Raw genomic sequence first — 20,680 nt, 5'->3', positions numbered from 1 at the left:
ACCACTTCGTAAGGCTCATCTGGCATCACTGTGCAGGGAAATGGGATAGGGGCTGGCCATGGGAAGACCATGGCAAGTTTTTCAGATAATTCAGACTTCTGGTGATGAGGGTAGCCAACAAGAGTCTGTGATGATGCAAAAACAAGGGCAGAGATGTAAAGCAACTTTGAAGAAAGGATTAATATAAGTAGTGAAAGGATGAGTCAAACTACCTTCACAGTTTCAGGGCTGGGAGGCTAGAATTGGAAAACTAGTAGAAAGAACTAAATTTGTCGGGGAAGGAAAAAAAAAAAACATCTGGTTTTGTCACTGTTGAGTTCTGACATTGCGTAGGGAAATGTGATGATCCAAGAGGAGGAAGGTTACCCTAGGAAGTTCCTGATACATGGAGAGGACTCAGACACCAGGCAGTTGGGAGAGACTGAGAAGCCTCCAGGGAGCCCATATTCTCAATGGAAGCATCATGCTTGTCCACCACTCTCTGGGGAAAAGGACACACTAGCTGCCAAAAGGGACAGGTGGCGGTGAAAACCAAGCCCAGTCACAAGGAGCCCGTGGCTGTGTGGGAGCTCTATGGCACTTACTCTTTCTTCCGGGCTGACTTCCGCTTCTCTTCATTGACTTCATGGTTGGCATCCCGTAGCTTGACCTCACGATCTGACAGGCTCGCTGGGATAATGTCCAGCTCCAGGTCCTTGTTATCCTACATGCAGAAGGATCACAGAGGTCATCTTGGAGAAACTTTAGAAAAATCACTCACCCGAGGTCGGGGAGGTAGTAAAGCAGAAAAACAGAAAGATATCATGGAGAGAATGAAAAGATGGGGAATCCTACAAACACCTGCCCACAAGCACTCTTCTTCATGGGGTAATTCTTCTTTTCAAATAAAAAGATATAAAATGTTCAGTTCAAATGTTTACTATTAATATCCATAGCAATAGACATTATGTATCTATGTCCCAGAAGCCTTTGTTCCTGATTAAATCTAAACATACATACGGAGTCATAAATTAGTCCAAGATTGGTTCTTCACCAGCAAAATAATATGAAATAGAAACACATAAAGACAAAAAAAACATGTTTCATTTGTCAAGGGAAAATAACCAAACTATTTTTTATTTAAACAAGCAATTTCCCTTGGAAATAAAAAGCTAAGTGGTTGAACAATGACTGAACTTTCTAATTACCCATCCCTACTTATTTCAACCATCATTTGGTATTTATGCATGATGGAACCCTCTAGAAGAAATTCAGATTAGAGCCTGGGGGAGATGTTAACTGCTTCAACTCATAGTGGTTTGACCATTTCCCTCTCTAGGCTGCTCCACTTCAGAGCATGAGCCTATTTAAAGATTTACGAATTAGAAATCCCAGGATTAAATTGCTAGGCTGTATTTATCTCTTAATTCATAGGGTACTGACCCCTATTATAAAGAATATATTAAAAGTCAGTCTTCCTTTGCTTCATGGCAAATAGTACTATTTTTCAATTGAAATGTCAAACAGCCTTTGTACAAATTGTACCCCTTATTCTTGAAAGAGTGCTATTATACATACTAGGGGCTCTAATCATTTGCTGATTAACATAATTGAGTAAGAGACGATACCAATGAGGCCAAAATAAAGGGGTTAGTCCTCAAGTCAACAGTTAACTCTACACAGAGAAAAACTCTGCTCCATAGCAATGGGTCCTGCTCTTGGCCAGCCAATTTTGTATTATATGGAACACTATCCAGAAGGGCTAGAGGTGAATGGATTAGCAAGATTCTTCCCCCTTCACTCAAAAAACACACAAGACAAGTGTCCCAGGGCTCAGCAGCTCAGAAGGACTCTCTGGAAATGCTCTTTACCTCTGTGGTGATGAGAACAGTGGTGTTGAGGGGGAGAATGGGGACGCCCGCGTAGGCAACACCCTCTACCCACCTCTGTGTTGACTCCTAGGGCTTTCTCCAGGGAGTACCGGTACTTCCCCATCCTCAAGGAGAAATCTCTGTAGTGCTTGTCTACGGTGGTCACCCATTTCCTTATCTCCGTGGCATGAATGTGGCCCTTTTCCACGAAGCTATCGGCCAACTGAATCAGAAGCTTCACCTTCTCCTTGGTTTGCTGCCCCAAAAGATGGTCTTGTTACTGGATTACATTATTCTTGTGTCCTTCACCCCAAGTCCCCTTCTCTCCACAGCAGCCATAGGTTCCTCACAGCCTGATGGCTCTGTCACTCACTAGCTGGGAGAGGCTGAGCAAGCTGCTTAAACTCTCTGTGCCCTTTGGTTCTTGCATTAACACAATGGGAATCATAATAATACCTGCATTGAAGGGTTGCTGCAAGCATTAAATAAGCTGATAATGCAGACTGCTTAGTACAGGGCCTAGAGTATAGCAGGCATTCACAGTAACCATAGCAAGAACCCAGTAAGCCATAAATGCTAGCCATTATTACCGTCAATGTAAGGTAGTGGGCTTTACAGGTCTATAGAGTATGTTATCAGTGCATCTGAGATTCATGTGACTATTAAAGCATCCTATAAAGTACGTGGAGGAAGGATCTCTTTGAGTTACAGATGGAAAAAACCTGAGGTTTAGTTTTAAAGGCTGGTCAAAATTCATATCCTTAGTAAGCAACAGCACCTGTTTGTCTCTGTTCCTTTGTTCTTGGTTCTCTCCTTTCCCTGTACAGGCCTGAGATAGGATGTAAAATATCATGTCAGTTGGCACATGCTAAGAGCCAAAGAAATCCAACCTAAGGGTAAATGTTATCCCCTTTACTATAAGGATCTTGTCTTTATTTTCCATTAAAGAGAGGGAGGGAGAAAAAGGATTAAAAAAGTATCTGTTAGAGGGCTAATGAGGTAAAACTCTGACATGTACTGGGTTAATTTCATTTCTAGTAAGAATTTGTTCAGCGTCTACTCTGTCTATAGCCTTATGCAGACAGCTGTGGGGCCAGGCTTGGGGGGAAAACAAAAGAAGAAAAAGAGATGTTCATTCCCCACCAAACAGACTATAATCTTAACTGGAGGGGACAAGGTTTTCACAAAGAATAGTTAAATCTATTACTCAAGGCATCATGTAATTGAATGTCAAAATTAGAAGTAAAAAACCACAAGGATTTTTAATTGGGGAAAAATAAAGGTAGAGTGGCATGGAAAGGTGGCAGAGGTCTCATGGGAAGGTGAGGTTCAAATTAGATAAGATATAGAAATAGAAGGATTATTAAGATGTAAACATTTGCATGTCTTTTAAGTTTCAATTTTGAAAGACTAAAATCTTCAGGGAAACTTGAAAATTTTAAGGGAAAGAAAGGAGTGTTTAAATTATATTCTTATAAGACAAAAGTCTTTTGGGTTGGAGGAAAATAGGTCCAAAATTTTGATCATGCTAAAATATAGATACTTGAGGGAAACTGAGGCAAGAAGTCACTGGAGTAGCAATAGAAAAGACTCTATTCACTTTCTAACCCTCCTACTCCCTCCTTTTCAGGCTCATTCACAGTCATTCCTATGGGAGACTGACTCTCCCAAGAAATCCTAGAAGGGCCAGCAGAGTGCTCTGTCTGCCACGTGGCCAGGGAGACTGGGGTGCTGGCTCTCCAATGGCTCTTCTAACACACCAAGCTGCTCCTATCTCAAGACAGTGGGTGGAAGTCAAGGGTGAAAGTGCTTTGGAGTGGAGGAGAGGAGGTGGGTGTGAGGATAGGAGAAACAGCCCTCAGCCATAAAAGGTGAAGAGTAATTGCAACAGGAATTGATTAAGAAAAGAAATCTGGTATCCTAAGGACTTCTGTAATATATTATTGCATTTAGGTATTTTTTTTTCATGAAAAGAGTGGGTTTTTTTGTTTGCTATTTACTTAATCAGAGCTTAACATTTGCTGTTATATCAAGAAATCTGTTTTATGTAAAATTCTAAACACACATATTCTCTGCTCTTGGTAAGGTGATTTCACTCATGAGATGGGGTTTTACAGCCAGTAGGTGGCTGCAGCTCTACCAGGGCAGCTCCGTCAGGGGAAACTGCATCCTGAAGCATCAAAACATCAATCAGGAGAGTGGCTTGTGGCCAAGAATATTCCAGATACTCTAGGAGCCTGGGGAGCAAGTAGTGAATTAAGCAGTGTGGACAAGCTCTAACCCAGGGCCCAGCTATTGAGGTAGTGGCCCATCTCCACTGTTCTCCAAGACCCTAAACTGTAACCTGGTGAATGTCACATGCCCCTCCCTGTGGTGAGGGCTTCTACTCACCTTCCACTCATTGCAATGTCCCTCTTTCATCTCCTTTCCTCCCCAAAAGACACAAGGCCCTTCCCCTTGTCCCCATAGTACCACATAGAGGTGCCTGTATTTTAGTATATGTCATGGAGAGTTATTTAGGTCTCCCTCATTAGACCATGAACTCCTAAAAGGTGAGTATTATATCATATTTGTTTATCTATCTCAAGTGTCCAGAAAAGAGCAGGCACACCATAAATGTTGAATGGTGGAACTGGTGAATGAAGGTGCAAAGCTTGGGTGTGGAGGTGAGTAGAGCTAGAACCAGCAAGAGCTGTGGGTCTCCAGTGGGAAGAATTAATTGTCAGCTTTGGCCTACTGAGACACCATTGTGGCCATGACCTCATAGAGTAGAGTCCGAAGTGATGGCAATGGTGACTGCAGTAGCACCACAAGACCTGCCACATTCTTGTGTATAGCTGGTAAGAGGCAAAAACTTATCCCATGAAGGTGGCCCATCAGTATGAGGCCAGTAATTTCTGAGGTGTCCTAGCCTGAAAGTTTTGTCTAAATAAAAAAAATAGTGAATGCTGGACCAATTTGAGGTTATCTTTCTGGGGATTTGAATTGCAGAGACAGGATTTGGGTGGCAAGCTGCAGGAGTAGAAATGCAGAAGGGAGATGGGGGAGGAAAAGGGAAGCTGAATCCTCATAATGGTGGACACTGCAGAAATCCCTGATCCTCTGCTCCGGGGAGAAGACCAGACAATGTGGCTGCTCAAGTTGGTCTTGGTCTGAGGTGACATCCTAGTTGTCATCTCCAGAGGTGAGACAATGGCACATTTCTTCCAATGGGGCTGTGATTCAGCTTTTTCTGAGGTCCTGGGAGGTCCAGCCACATAATTTCTTCTTTCTTCCTACACACAACCATACACTATCTTCCCCCCATAACAAGCAAATTTGAAACTCAAATCTTTCCACCAAAGATAGTAACTTTTATATGGATTGGTGAGGTGGAGGTCGAACTGTAGCAGTTGTTAAAGAATAGGTTCAGAATTATGGACAAGATCTGTGGACAAATGAGAGACTTTGGGAACTATAATTCATCTGACCAGGAAATCCAGAACTGTCCCCTAATGTATGTTCTGCCCTTTCCACTTTGAATTCTACGTTATCTGCTGAGAAAGACCAAGGTTTTAAAAGAGAAGTTTAGCACTTCTATTTGTCCTTTCTCCCTCCCTTTTTTATTTTCTTTGACCAATTAATACTTCACCATCTTTCTCTCTAATTAGTGAGCCTTACTCTGAATAACATTTTTAAAGTTCTTTTGTTTTGGGCACATTTTACAAGTCTTTAAGGTTTAATTTCCTTGATATTAGTCTTATTATCTCATCCTAATCTTCCATATTTGCCTTTCATTACTGGCATTCCTTATATTTACTGTTTGTATATTTCTCGTAGATATGGGCTTAGTAATAATCTCTTTGTGCAGGTAAACAGGTTTCTTGAAATAGATCTTTATATTCATTCCACAGGAGATGATCTGGCATTATAGATGAAAAGCTAAACCTTTCCAGATTTCCCATCACATATGAGCTAAAGCCCTCTAAGGCTCTCAGAAACGGAACCATGCCCATCTTTTATCTGAACTAAATATTTAGATTCTGCTTTTCTCAGTCTAATATATCTGTCTGAAACTCTCCAGTGTTCCCTATCCTTGCTTGCTGAATTCCAAGAAGACATAATTTAGTTCAGCAAAGACTCTAGCCACTTTTATTACTGATTTATTCTCTTTTGTTAAAAAGAATTAAGTCCAGTTTCTCTCATGTCTTCTTTCATTTCAGAGATAAAACTACCAGTCTAAAATATGTTTTCTCAACATTATTGGTTACTAGCAACAAAACTAAAATGGGTACAACTTTACACCCTCTAAAATGGCTCTATCAAAAAGACAAACAATAGCTTTGTGTTGGTGAACATGTAGAGATATTGGAACCCAGACATTGCTGGTGAGAGTATAAAATAGAATGGCGACCTTGGAAAACAATTTGGCAGTTTCTCAAAGTTAAATATAGAGGCACCATAGAACCTATTCATTCCATACCCAGGTATACACAGAAGAGAACTGAAAACCTATGTTCCCAGCAAAACTTGTACATGAATGTTCATGGCAACATTATTTGTAATAACCCCAAACTAGAAATAAGGAAAACATTCATCTGATGAATGCTAAATATAACGTGATGTATTCAAACAATGGAATATCATTCAGCCATAAAAATGAGGGAAGTCATAAAAACAAATAATAAGTGCTAAATCATGGATGAATCCTGAAAACAATATGCTAAGGAAAAGAAGCTAGATACAAATGATCACGTATTTTGATTATGTGATTCCATTACATGATATGTATACAACAGGCAAATCTATAGAGATAGAAAGTAGACTAGTAGTTGCCTGAGGAGAGGGGTTAATGGGGAGTGACTGTTAATTGGTATGGGCTTTCTTTCTGGGATGACGAAAATGTTCTGGAATTAAACAGTAGTAATTGTTGTACAACTTTGTGAGTATACTAAAAAATCAATGAGATGTAATAAAAAAACAAGAGAATCTAAAAACAAGTTTTGCTTTTAGAAGAAACAGAGTTGTAAATGTCAAGATAATTAACCTTTTCTATCACTGTGTGCCGTGAACCCTTAGAGTTTTGAAACCCACAATAGGAAATATCTTTTGTATTCTTCCAATTGGATAGTCTAGGTATGACACCATCCTATGAAATTTCATTTTCCTTTTATACTCACCCAAACTCTATCTCATTTTTATTCTTATATTTGTGGGGTTTAATATAGAAGTACCTTTTTATAATCAGTGTTTCTTTTACTTGATCTCTTTTTGAAATGCGATATAATAACTCAATATAATCTGTTGCCCTGTTCATATTAACTCTCTTGTGATTCAAAGTCAATCCAGTTTCCATTTTAAATTAATTTCACTGGTTATACAGATGAAAACCAATGTGACTAGTGAAAAGAGGTTTGCCCCAAGGAAACTGGACTGAGGTGGGACAGGGGGCTAATGCCTTTTTTTCAGAAGCTCATCAGCTGAATTTGTTATCCTGTAGAGACTGACACAAATAACCCTGAGATCTGGAACATGATAGACGGAAAAATGATACCTTATAAATAGAGATATTTAAGCTGGGAGGAAGACAGAACCTATAGAGCCAAAGTAGAAAAATCATTTTAAAGATCAATTTGGGAGATGGTGTTGAAATTGACCCAGACTTCCTTTTTCCCTTACATTCATGCAAGTTTTTGGCCTCTCTTCGATGTTATAAGATATAGCTAGGTAACCTGGGGGAACACAGCATGAACAAAGTGTCCTTCAGGAGCTTGCTGGCTTACAAAGGAGATACCATTTCACAGGCTATTGGAGAACAGACAGCCCAGGTCAGGAGCCTAAAGGTTTTACAGACAAGGGCTGTAGGGTAGGAAGGGCCAGGTCACACCCTGGCACATAGGCAGGATCACAGAGGAGATTGCACAGGACCAGAAAGATGCTATCCTTTTACAAAGCACAAACTAGAAGGAAGGGGAGGACAGTCTAGGTAGAGAAATGATACGAAAAATATATGAAGGCAAACAAGTATATAATGTATATCTCCAAGGGTGAGGAAGTACACCCATTCAGGTGGAGCACAAAACTTTCATAAAGGAATAATTGAAGATAAAACTGGGGAGGTGGAGGGGCATAGTTGTAGAAGCTGTGGGGCTTTAGGTGGGAGCACTGGAAAACCATTAAAGTTCTTGAACCGGGTGGTAATGTGACCAGTGACCTTTTCAAGATATGAAGAACAGTCTAGATTAAAAGGCAGAAAAGGCCACATGTATAGAACTCATTTAGGAAGCTGGGACACATTAGGGTGGTAACAGTGAATAGAAAAGAGGAGGAAGTTATGAAGCAGGTGGAAAAGGAAGGATGAACTACATTGACTGGATAGTTCTCCACATTTTCACATTGGTGACAGATTCTGATCCTAAAGAAGCTCCGGGTTATCTGCTGCAGTCCCTCCTCTGCAGGTAGGAACCTCAATGGGGCTGATACTACTCAGCCTGTTAATGGTTCATTATTGGTACCATCTGGAGAGGAGAAGTTAGACCCAAACCCCATTACTCATTTTATAACTCCCATTTTCATTTGGATCTGAGCAAGGTTCTGTGTATCTACTACCTCCTTTGTGCTATTTGCTTTAGCTGATATTGAAATGAGTCTGTTATTCTGAACTCACAGTTCATTGCATTAGGCAAAATGACCCCAAAAACCACAGTAATTCAAGGTACAGCAACCTAATATTGAGTGTTCATAGTGTAGGATTTATAATTCACTTTTGAATTATCATCATAATAATCACTTAGCCTCAGGAATGAGGCTAAGGCCTTAGTTTGTTACACAAAACTGGAAGAACATGTACGGTAGTGACAGAGGGGATCTAAGGTAAGAGCACTAACAGGTTCTCCTCTTTGGCGCCCCCAAAGCAGCTCTCACCTGGGAAGAGCAACTGCCAAGTGTGGAATTGATGCCAAGAAAGGGTCCTATGTGGCAAGGAGCCCTGGTAAGAGATGGGGACACTACAAATAGGGAGGTGGGACAGATCAGATTTTTATTCAAACCCAAGTGTTGTCAGATCAAATGCTAGCTGTGAAAGCAGACAAAAATCATATTTCCCTCCATTATAGTACCCCCTCAGTGTGTATAGGGATGTGAGCACATGTGCACATCTTGTTCTCCCTGCCCAACTCATTAGCAGTTTTGAGGCCCGATGGAAATAATGAAACTTAATTTACAACCCACCCACAGTCACTGGCCCTTCCCATAAGATAGACTTCCCAAGCTATTCAAATTTTAAGAATATGTGGATATGTGTAAATACGCACAGGTGTGTGGACATTTTAGCATGAATATACACTTTTGCCTTATTTGGTCTGAAAGAATATTAACGGATCCCAGAATATGGACCAAAGAGACTTTGGAAGCAGTGTACAGCAACTGACTTCCCACCTACAGCTGCTCTACCCAGCAGCTGCAGTTCTTCTGATATTCAGATTTCAAAGGCGAAAACATGCTTTCCTAAACATGCTTCCAGAGGCTGGGCTTGTTTCCATTGTGTGAAGCTGGCCAGAATGGGGGGGGGTGCTAGGTGGACTTGGGGAGGGGTTTGGGATGTTTCCTACCTTGGCAGGCACCCTGAATTCTCCATATTCTTTCAGCAGCTCCTGAGTTTCCTCTGTGGTCTCTCCAGTGGAGGTATGTGTTGAGAGGTAATATTCACCCGTTTCTTGGATCCAGTCCAGTGCCTGTGGGGGGAAACAACCCACCCAGTCCCTCAGAAGGCAGCTATTGGAAGGAAAACATGCTATACTGCAAGGAAGGTTCTTGGTTTGAGTCAACATGCTGGACCCAAGGACTGTTGATGTGATAGGTATGTAGCTCTGAAGGTGTTTTTATTTTTATTTTATTTATTTATTTATTTATTTATTTATTTATTTATTTATTTATTATTTTTTAAATAAATAAGTTCTCCCCTCACGTGGAATATACCACCATTAAAGCATTAGATTGGGAACTCTCCTAGCCAGGCCCAGTGTCATCCATGAGCAAGGAGCATGGTGAGTTCCTTGGTATCCCTTCACATCTGCTGGAGCCAAACCCAGAACAGAGTGCTTGTTTAAATTTGAATGACTGACAAATGCAACCTGTTCTTCATCTCTTCACTCCCACTTCCTGTCTTCACTCTGCCTGTGGCTGTGCCCTTTTCTGGACTGTCCCAAGCTTTGGTTTTTGGGGCCTCTATACTCCTCACAACTGAGACAAAACCAGGGAAAGCTCTGGACATACCTGCTTAGCACTGCGCTCAAATACCACATATTGCTGGCACTGGTCTAACCGACGTTTCTTCAAGGTCCAGAAGTGTAGAACACGATTCTCCCTCTGTAAGAGCTCACTCAAGATGGCTGTGGGAAGAAGTGAGCACTGGTCATGGGAATGGCTGACCAAATCTCCAACCAACTCAGTCCCACTGCTCAGGCACTAGGTGACTATGACTTTCAAGCAACCCCATAGGACTAATCCAGCATCAGAACCAAGGGAGCAAAATCTTGGGACACAGAATTCCCCAGAAGCGAATAAGATCAGGGAGACTAGGGCAAAAGCCTGTTATTGAGGGTTCCATCCATCTACTAGGGAACTAAGGCTATGCCACCAGCAATTTACAAGTGACCGTGATTCTCTTCATACCAAAGTTAGTCCTTGGTTGTAAGAGACCTTGTGAGGAAGCAGTCCCTAAAATAGCAACTAACTCATTTGGCCCTGGAGCTTAATGAACATGGATGGATGTTGCCCGGGCATTCCTGAGGCTTTACTAGGAGAAGGGCAGGAGATGAATAGTGCAGAGAGGGATGAGTTGAGGTATGGACAGCTCACATCATGGGCCACCTTCTCTGTACTGTATAGGAGTTGTATACACAGCACTTTAACAGTAAAGGCAAGGTCATAAAGCTTCCAAACAGAGGGCATAGGGAAGCTACATTGTCCTGTCTCTAGGTACAAGCTTCCATGTTGTTTGGGTCTGATCACAAGAAAGCTGAAAGCTCTTAACTCTAATGATGATAAACAAGAGGATATGTACAAGTCATGAAGCACCACAAGGGGGCCATGGTAGTGGGTCAGTCCTTTTCCTTCCTACTTCTCCTTTTAGCAGTAACTGGCTACAAAGATTGATTTCCTTAAGTGGTTTAAATGGTATGTTCTACGCTTGAAGCAACCAAATTTATTTTGTATCATTTCTGCCTCTTGATTCCTGCTAATTATATTAGATATTAAAAAATACATAACAACAATAATAATATGAATAATTAACATTTAATAAGCACTTATTATATGGCAAACACATGTTTTTACAATACCCTATGATAAATGTGATTTTACAAATAAGAAAACTGAGGCTCAGAGAGGATAGGTAAATGCTCAGATTCACTAAGATAGGAAGGGGTTGAGCTCAGATTTGGTCCAAGTGTGTTTGCCTTCAGAGCCCTGTGCCCTTGGCCACCCTGGTCTCCATGTTATAAAGCACACATTGCTGTGCTTTACCAACGTGGCACAACCCAAGCTGTGGTGTTTATACTTAATGTTTTTGTTGATTTTGTTTACTTTTAATATCCTTGGAGGGTTTGGCTTTAAGAATAGCTCCCGTAAGCTGACACCTTTCACAGGTCCTAATCATTCTCCATTCCCTACAGCTGTCTATGCCTTCATCGCTTAGCTTCTTAGTTCTTTGCCAGAGAGGTGAAGTATATACTTCCTCACTCCCTCACTGACCTCTGGTTCGGGTATGTGACTTACTTTGGCAAATAGGTTGTTAACAGATATGACACTAGCAGGAACTTGAAAATGTGCTTGCTTAAAATCACTTCTGGGTAACTTCTGGCCTTTGACCCCACATCTCAGCATGAACAGACAAGAATCTTACCTATAGTTAAGGAGCCACGCCAGCCGGCCTGAAACACAGTTAGTTGTATTGCCAAGCATGGCCGTCCTAGCTAATCCCAGTTATTTGAACAATAAATGTTCACAGTTGTGCAACTCTGAATTTTGGTGTTGTTATGCAGCAATCTTTGCTCTCATAGGTAAACCTAAAATATATAGCAATGGATTTGGGTCCAGGCAGCAGGTGAAAAGGAAACAGATACAGAAGGAATTCCAGGTCCCTGCTCACATGAGAGCTTCCAGTGGGGGAAAGATAGAGTGAGAACCTGCCTCCTTTAGCCTTTTGAGAGCTTTCATAACGGCTTCAACCTTCCCTTGACCCAAGATGATGTAGGCATCCTGGCTCCCTCTGGGTGCTTGGCCCTTATCTGCATACACAAGTGTAGGTGTGGGGTTGGCCTCTCAGCAGCAGCTGGCCTCACCCAAGCTGCCATCTGCATTTGGAAGTCAGAACATATGCTCTGAAATGTGCTTTAAGGAGAGGTTGACATGATGTCAGCCACCCACAGGGTCCCTCAATCAAAAACAGAATAACATAGCTGGAAAAGGAACTGTGTGTCCCTCCTCTCTGTAGGGAACTTTGGTTCCTAAGTTTAATTCTTTTCAGTGGCTTTTGATCTTCCCAGCTCTTGAGCTCTCTGAGCAGGGCAGAAAGCCCTATCTAAAGCAGGTCACACATCCCTATTCTGTTCATGGTGTCTTCAAGCTTATCACACTCCTCACTCCAAGTCAGCTTGAATTCCCTACCCACCTCCATCCGGGGTTGTATTTGTCTGCTTTTATAAGTGGACATGTATTAAACTTGTCATCTACTCAAAGGCTAATTTGTGCCTGGCTAGAGTAATAATTTAAGGTAGTAACAGATAATAACTTGAGCTTAATATGATCAGATAATAAGCAATTTTTAAAGGTTATATAATTTTTTCATATAATCACGGACTTTATAGAATTCAGAGAGATATTAAAATTTATCTAGAATAGTAGTTATATAAATTTGACTTGCACACAAACTACGTGGTGGATGGGACAAGTCATGCCAAAATGCAGGTTCTGACTCTGTAGGTTTGGTTGGGGCCTGAGATTCATACAGTTATATCAATGTTGTTAGTCTGGGACCACATTTTTCAGTAGCAAGAGCCTAGACATTCTCCCCACTTTAAATAAGAAAACTAAAGTTTTAAAGTTTAGGCAATAAATGACAACTCTACAGTTAGATCTTGGTTTTATGATTCCCAGTTCTTGCCTCATTGCCAGGGGTTAAGATACCCAGTCTTGTGCTATTCAATATGTCAGCACAAGTCACATATGACTATTTAAATTAATTAATATTAAATAAAAGTAAAATATTAGTTCCTCAGTTGCATTAGCCATATCTCAAGTGCTCAATAGGCACATGTGACTAGTGGCTACCATATTGTACATTTCCATTATTTCAGAAAATTCTACTAGGCAGTACAGCCCGAGCTTTAAGATACTATTTAAAAGTCTGGGGAAAATTTGTCCTCATTTTTCCATTCAGAATCTTGATGCATATTAAGAAACCGACCATGAATCACCAGTGCCCACACCATCCCACATCAGATTTTTTTCTTCTCTAAGAAAAGAATCAGGAAATTTGAAATAGCATGAAGACTAGGTCCACAGCACAGTGTAGGGAGGGCTGGCCTCTTGTCCATGCTAGTGAAGTAACTTGAGGCCTGGTAGGCCTCTCACTGACCTTTCACTTGCTGCTCAGGTCCTCGAGTATGGCTAGCAACACTGGGCATGCTGACGTTGTTCCTGTGGATGTACTTGAGAAATACTTCAGCGTTCCGCCGTGCCAAGGTGCAGGCCTGAGAGAGACAAAGGTGTGAAGTGCTCCTGTCCCCAGCAACTGTCTAGTAGCCACCAGAGAGGGGTGCCCTCCTTCCACTTTTTAGGAAGCTTGAGGGCTTGACAGTCATGAGGATGCTGGAGGAGTCCTGTGGGAGCACAGCTCTAGAGGTCACTTCTGGTTCATGGATGGTCCAATTCCAATTTAATAGGCTCATGCTCTGAGCTTTCCTTTTATCTGTGCCTGTCCTCTTTCCATTTAAGATAAAAATCAGAAATCAATAAAATCCCTTGACTACCTGTAGATTGATCTGGCATTACTAACATTCACTCCCAGGCTGGTTTTTCTTTTCCACTAGAATACTTCTTATGATGACCACTGGTGAAAGTCCAGGCAACATAAGCCCTCTTTAACATTTGTTTGATTCAGACTTGGGGAAGTTTTTTTTTTTTTTGTAAACACGCTTATTAACTCTACATTCTAAATCTAAATGGAAATTGTTACCTGCATTTTTCAAATTCATATGTCTATCCATCCCTTACCTAAAATCACCAATAAATTTTCTATTATTGGAAAACACTGATCTCTGTAACAGAATAAGAACCATTATGACTTTAAGAGCCTTTAAGACTCAAGTCAGTTGTGGGGGCAGAGAGGACAGGTCACATTCTCCTTGTTATACTGATAGACAAGACTGAGGCCCAGAAAGGGCACAGGCAGATCTAGAATTTAGGTCTACTGACAGAGTATTTCTAGTTTCTCAAGCTTATATAGTTCTGGATTTCTCTGAAAAGAAGTTTTAACTTTCCTGTTTATAAAAGTAACAGGCTAGTATTCTAATTTTTAATCTACAAGTTTCCAGAACTAAATTATCTCTAGACCAAATTGTTAAGTTTTAAACCTTCTTATACTTAGCCTCAGATCCTATAAACTATATGATTAAAATTGTTCTATAACATATGATTAATATAATTCTAAAACCATATAATTTTTTGATTATATAAAAATTAGCAACAAAAGCTTCTGGGATCTTTGGTAGAAGTCTATTGGTGGGTCCATGAACTCTCAGGCACATAAGTTTGATAGCTTGATGGTGGTCTAAAGCTAAAGAATCTGAAATGGATCAACTAATGTGTACAAACAGAGTGTGACATTCTGTCTGTTGGGCACAGAATTCCCACAGCGATGGAGAGTTTTTCGCTATAATTTTGGGAACATATGAAAAATATCAGCCCAGAAAAGTTTTGTTTTTCTTCTTCAAAAGAAATGTTTAATTTTATGAGTAAATACCTTTATCTCTGTATTTAAAATCCTTGATATGCTCTACTTAAATTGTTTTGTTTTAAATTTTGTTTTATAATAGGGAAAATTTTTTAAACTATCTTAAGCCCAGCATGGAAAAATTCCTATTCCTGATGACTAAAGGTTCTAACCAGTATAGCTTCAGATACTAGACAGATGGGAGAAGGCCATCTTTAAAAAGAACAAAAAATATAACTCCAAAAGATGGTCAAATAGAGAAAATCCCTAATAAAAGAAAGGCAGTTAATTATAGAATTGCATAAAAATAGTGGCAGTCTGTGGGGGTATAAACATTCTCTTGTGCTTACCTGAGAGAAATTAGAACATGAAAGCAAGAAATTTGGGAATGAACAGAGACTTTAGATTAGCCTGGATACAGATGGTTAAGAGAATATCAAAGATCTTCCTGCTCCATTGAAAGCCTGTGCACAGCACGGCTGTGCTTCCTCCCTGGGAGGCTCAGGCTCTAAGCCCAGGAAAGGTATTCTACCTTCATACAGGAGAATAAATAGCATGGCATTTATTGGTAATTGACAATTGCTAGACTTATAAATAAACATGGTGTCTAAATTTATTTGCTTAATTCTTACCCTAAACTTTTATAAAGGATCATAAATAGATTATCATCTATTTATAAAGTATTTTAATAGTGTTTTATACATTTTAAGTGTTTTCTATCTTTTAATCAAAAAGTAATTTTATAAACCAAACCACTGAGTATATTTTTCTCAGTTAACAATGTCCACAGGATATCAGGATATTGAAATATGGCAACAGCAGTAATGTTATATCCTAATTGCCCAATGATACCAAAAGTGCTGAGAGAGAAATGAATGCTTGAAGCATAACCTTACTACCTTTGCAACTGACCAGTCAACATCTTCTCTACAACCTCTCTGCCCTGTAGATAAGAAGTTAGCAAAAGCAGGGGGCTGGGAGGACCATATGAAACAAGTGTGTGTGTGTGTGTGTGTGTGTGTGTATGAGAGAGAGAGAGAGAGAGAGAGCGAGCGCGCGCACACATGTGTGCATGAGAGCACCTACATATTGAAAGAACAGACTGGAGTCTGAGAGTTTATGTGAAAATGTGCTCTGACCTTAAGGAAAGCCTCCTTTTGTTCCAAATGTTTGCTGATGAGGGGGATAACATGGTCGATCTCTGCTGCTGGCCCCAGTTTATCTCTTCCACCACACCAGTCCTCATCTCTTCGGTACTCTTGCTCTAAGCTCTCCAGAACACTGCATACCTAATGAATCATGGAGAGAAACACTCAGTAAATTAATCAGTTAGGAAGTGTTCTTTGAGGACCTTCAGCCCACAGAATTCCACACAGTGACACGTTTCATTCAAAATTCAGTCTGTCAATTTAGAGTATGTGGTGACCCTGGGGCACCTAAGAGTCTTAAGAGAAGTCCAGAAGGCAGTGAGAATCCTGTGTCTGGAGCTTGAGAGAAAATCTTCAACTGGAGATATGGATTTGGGGATTGTCTTCTTAGAGTTGATAGAAGGCTGTAGCTATGGGGGTTGATGACATTATCAAGGAATAGTATGAAGTAGAAAAAAAGGAAGGAAGATAGTATATTGGAGGCATTTCAAAGTTTTTATATATTTAATATTGGTATAACTTCACAATAACTATGAATTTACAGAACAGGAAATGGAATTTTGAGAAGATGCTCAATTCCCAACCATCTGTGCTTGTCCTGTAGTAAGGAGCCTTCAGCAGAGGTAAAGAAGGAAGTTGCCACTGTTGTGTGATTTATGAGCCATAAATGAAAGTCCTCTATCTCTTCCCCTGGGAAAAATGTCCCAAAGTCCTGTCATAAGGCATGACATCTTAAGGCTCCCTATTGCAAAATGTACATTTTCTTCACAGGGAAAATAAATTTGAGTTAACCTAAAAGACAGTTAAGAAGACTTTCAGTTCTAAAAGTGTGGAGAAGCCATGCTGGGGGACCTTATAAATGACCTCAGGAGAGAACAGAGCATTTTGAAGAGGGTTTGAAGAGAAAGTTAGGTTGGGTCCTACAGTGGGAAATTCAAAGAGGTCTGGTATCATGGACTAAGGGAGGATTCAGAAAGACGAAACAAATTCCTGCTTTCCTTCAATAGACTTCGACTACTTGCTTGGATATAGCAACTGGGGGAGCAGCTAAAACTGTCTTTGGCTTTCTCTGAGAAAGCCATCACTTTTGATGAAGGATTTATATCATTGGACAGGATGCTCACTGAGTTATAAACTAAGCTGAAAGATGTCTCAGACAGAACATCCTCATGGCCAGACATGTTTCTCATATCATGAGATGGTCTGTTCCTAAATCCTGGGTTGCTTGTCTAGTCCCATCTCTAGTACTTGTCTTCAAGAAAGACGTTTAAATATGCACAGGCAGACTCTTGTCTTGGGATAAAACAGATTATAGACATACAAAGACATTAAGAATAAGACTACTTGAGATCTGTCCCATGATAAGACTGGACTTACAGCCAATCAATGTGGAAGTTAAAAGTGAAATGATTATCAAGTATAAATCCTTTCATCGGTGAAGAAACAAATCTAGAGAAATAAAGTAACCTTCAGCAAGGTCAGTTCAGGGTCAGATTTTCTGACTCTTAAATAGTACTCTGTCCCCTTCATGATCTTGATCCATCTCAAATGGAAATTTGTACATTAGATTGGGATTAAGTCTCATTTTTTCCCATATAGACATTCATTTGGGTAGTGCCAATTGCTGAAAAGACTTTCTTTTGTTCATGGAATTGCTTTGACAAAAATTAAACACCCATATAAATGTGTCAACTTTTATAACCTCCATTCTATTCCATTGTGTCTATTCTTATACCAATATTATTCTGTCTTGATCACTGCAATTTTAGAGTAAATCTTTAAATCAGGTAGTGTAACTCCTCCAAATTTTGTTCTTCCCTTTTGAGATTGTTTTGGCTATTCCAGGCTCTTTGAATTTGCATTCTTTTCATGTGCATTTTATTTCCATGGACATCCTAGAATTGGTATGTCAGTTTCTACAAAAAAGCTTGCTGGGATTTGATTTGGATTGTGTTGATTATAGATCAACTGGGGAAGTTCTATCATCTTAATCTGCTGCTGTCACTTCTGTGGCCATCAAAAGCATAATCTCTCTGAAAAAAAACATAAGAAACATGAAGTGTGTGAACTATAACACTGGTATAGGCTCTTATGGGCATGTTTTCTTTGCTCCAAGGCAGACTTCCCATGGTCCTGATAAATCATCCAGAGGGGGAATGTATTTTTTTTAAATATTTATTTTTTAGTTGTAGTTGGACATAATACCTTTTATTATTTATTTATTTATTCATTTTTATGTGATGCTGAGGATTGAACCCAGGGCCTTGCACAGGCTAGATGAGCACTCTACTGCTGAGTCACAACCCCAGCCCAGGGGAATTTATTTTTTATTTATTTTTGCTAGGGAGCAGTTCAATGAGAAAACTATTTTACACTGAATAAAATTAGTCCTGTTTTAAGCCTCTATTTCATGAAAAGAATTTCCGTATAGCACCCAAATCATTTAAAAAATATCCTTAGGCCTTGCCCATATTGATGTACTGACGTAATGGTAACATATCTGCATCTTCAGGGCCCTGCTGTACACATCTCCTGCCACTTCTCATTGCTGCACTATCTTAACCACTTAGGCTCACAGTTCCCCAAGGACAGAGCTGAGTTTCCTCAAATAGGCTGGAAACCCCAGGAATGGCAGGGTCATATGTTTTTCAAGCAGTGCATAATGACTAGTTGCAGTAGATTATATTATTGTTCAATAAATATTCATTTTCCTCTCCAGAATTTCATTGGAGGCATTGTTACCTCACTGATGGCTTGGCCATGTGATTGTTTGGGCTAATGGGACATTAGAGAATGTGACAGAAGTAAAGTCTTGAGATGCTCTTACACAGTAGGTTTTGGGCTCTTGCACTTTCTGTCTAACTATAAATGTGCCTCAAGTAGCTGCTGGACAAGGAGGGTGAGAAACAAAGGAGCATCCTTGGATGCAAACTGCAGCTTGGAACCTCGCTCTACCAAGCTCAGCTAAGATTAGTTGAACCCCAGATACTTAAGCAAAAAAAAATGCTTTTTGTTTTATGCCAGTGAGTTTTAAGGCAGTTGGTTATAAGGCATTACTGTGGCAAGAGCTGACTGATACATTGCTCAAATCTAGCATTTAGTATGCACCTCATTTCTGTTTTAACACCTCAGTACAGATATGATGAGTTTGAGAAATAAATCACATGGTTCACTGCCATAATGAAAAAGATGATAAGGAAGCCAACTGTGGTGTTTCCACACGTCATTCTTTTATTCTCCAAGTTTGTGCTGAGAGGACTGGCTCCTTGTCAGAGTCGAATTGCAGAGTTGCAATGAGAAGCAGAAAGCAGCCCTCTGTCAGCCTCAGCGCACACGCCTCCCACCTTTCCCTCACCTGTTCAGAAGTTTTGTAAAAGGCCACAGATGCGTTGACCAGTTTTAACCGATCTTCCATCTTCAGCATGAGCTGCTGCCAGTGGAGGGCCACCTTTTCTGCACATTCCCGGATGGCGTCCGCATCATAGTGGCCAGCCTGGAGCAGTGCCTCAGCTTTCTGCTGTACCTGCAGGGCACTCTGGTGCGTCTTCTGCAAGGAAGTGGCATGAAAGAGGGACTGGGCACAAGGGGAGGAGAGAGAGGTCCGTGGGAACAACCCAGGCGTGGTATGGGAGGGGGTGGAGTGAGGCGTGAGTGGAAAGATGCAGAAAAGTTAAAGTGCTTTAAATGACTGATCCATTTTGTCATGAAGATTAATACAGTATTGTTTTAAAGCATATTTTTAAAAAGGATATCATACATTTTCATTAACTGGTCTCTCAAGACCTTAACTTCCATCCCAGACCTTACTTTTTAATTGCATCACCCTGGATTTTAAGGACATTTTGATTCTGTGGTAGAGAAACAGGTTGCATGTAAGTCTGTTCTCTGGTACATTAAATTTCCTTTTCAAATCTAATTATGAAAAGGTTCATCATTAAGCTTTCAAAGAAGTTTTTCCCCCTGCTGCAGTCCCATTTTATAGATCAAGTAAATATAGCATATTAACCCAAAAAAACTCCATGTAAAATAAATTTCAGATTATGATACAGCCATTTTAAACATTAACCAGTTGAAAAGGATTATAGTAAAAGGAATAAATTTGGCAGGTTAATAAAGTTAGAGAGCAGCCTCTCACATCTTCCCTTAGTTACTTCACCAAAGAAGCAGAGTAGTATGACAGATAACTCAGCCCAACCTGTGATTTTCACATTTTTTTACATTTGCTTTTAGGATATTTACATATATATTTTTTCTTAATGCTTTTTGAAACAGGCTAAATGTAGTTTGTCTTCTCTGAGTCCACGCTAACTATACAAGGTAGGATGAGGCTGGAGGACTGGGTGCCAGGGAGGAACCAAATGGGATTGGAGTTTTCCTAAAAACAGAGTCCTGGTGTGGATGATCCATGTGAGAATTTCAGAGCCCAAGTGACTTGAAAGAGCTAACAGCACTGCTGCCTATCTCTCTGGGGTCATTCTGGCCTAGTGGTATAGTACTCATTTGGCTTTTGTACTTTTAGGAGGATTCAACTTAGCCAGAAGTGAAAAGGGACAGTGACTGAGACTGTTCTCAAGAGCGAATCCATTCAGCACTGCTTGGGTCTGGGTAGGCCCTCCCTCATTCTAACCTGCGCTCCCCTGGGTTCCCACATTTGCCCTTCGCCCGCACTGCAGACTGCAGTCCATACACTCCTTTTTCACAGTCTATGG

At 40.4% G+C, this 20,680-nt stretch overlaps 1 protein-coding gene across 1 annotated transcript in view; it reads right to left on the bottom strand.

Annotated features, from left to right (window-relative positions):
• Positions 1 to 20,680, bottom strand: part of Kalrn (kalirin RhoGEF kinase) — a 440,727-nt gene that overhangs the window by 233,832 nt on the left and 186,215 nt on the right. Inside the window, exons 15-21 of the mRNA XM_077795355.1 lie at positions 19,327 to 19,518; positions 15,963 to 16,112; positions 13,468 to 13,582; positions 10,104 to 10,219; positions 9,440 to 9,562; positions 1,924 to 2,106; positions 585 to 703 (exon numbers count right to left, since the gene is read on the bottom strand). Coding sequence (XP_077651481.1) covers positions 585 to 703; positions 1,924 to 2,106; positions 9,440 to 9,562; positions 10,104 to 10,219; positions 13,468 to 13,582; positions 15,963 to 16,112; positions 19,327 to 19,518 — 998 coding nt within the window. The remainder of the gene's footprint in view (positions 1 to 584; positions 704 to 1,923; positions 2,107 to 9,439; positions 9,563 to 10,103; positions 10,220 to 13,467; positions 13,583 to 15,962; positions 16,113 to 19,326; positions 19,519 to 20,680) is intronic.

This window comes from Urocitellus parryii, chromosome 2 (assembly GCF_045843805.1).
Source record: "Urocitellus parryii isolate mUroPar1 chromosome 2, mUroPar1.hap1, whole genome shotgun sequence".
Lineage (NCBI taxonomy): Eukaryota > Metazoa > Chordata > Mammalia > Rodentia > Sciuridae > Urocitellus > Urocitellus parryii.
This window is presented reverse-complemented; position numbering and strand designations above follow the sequence as displayed.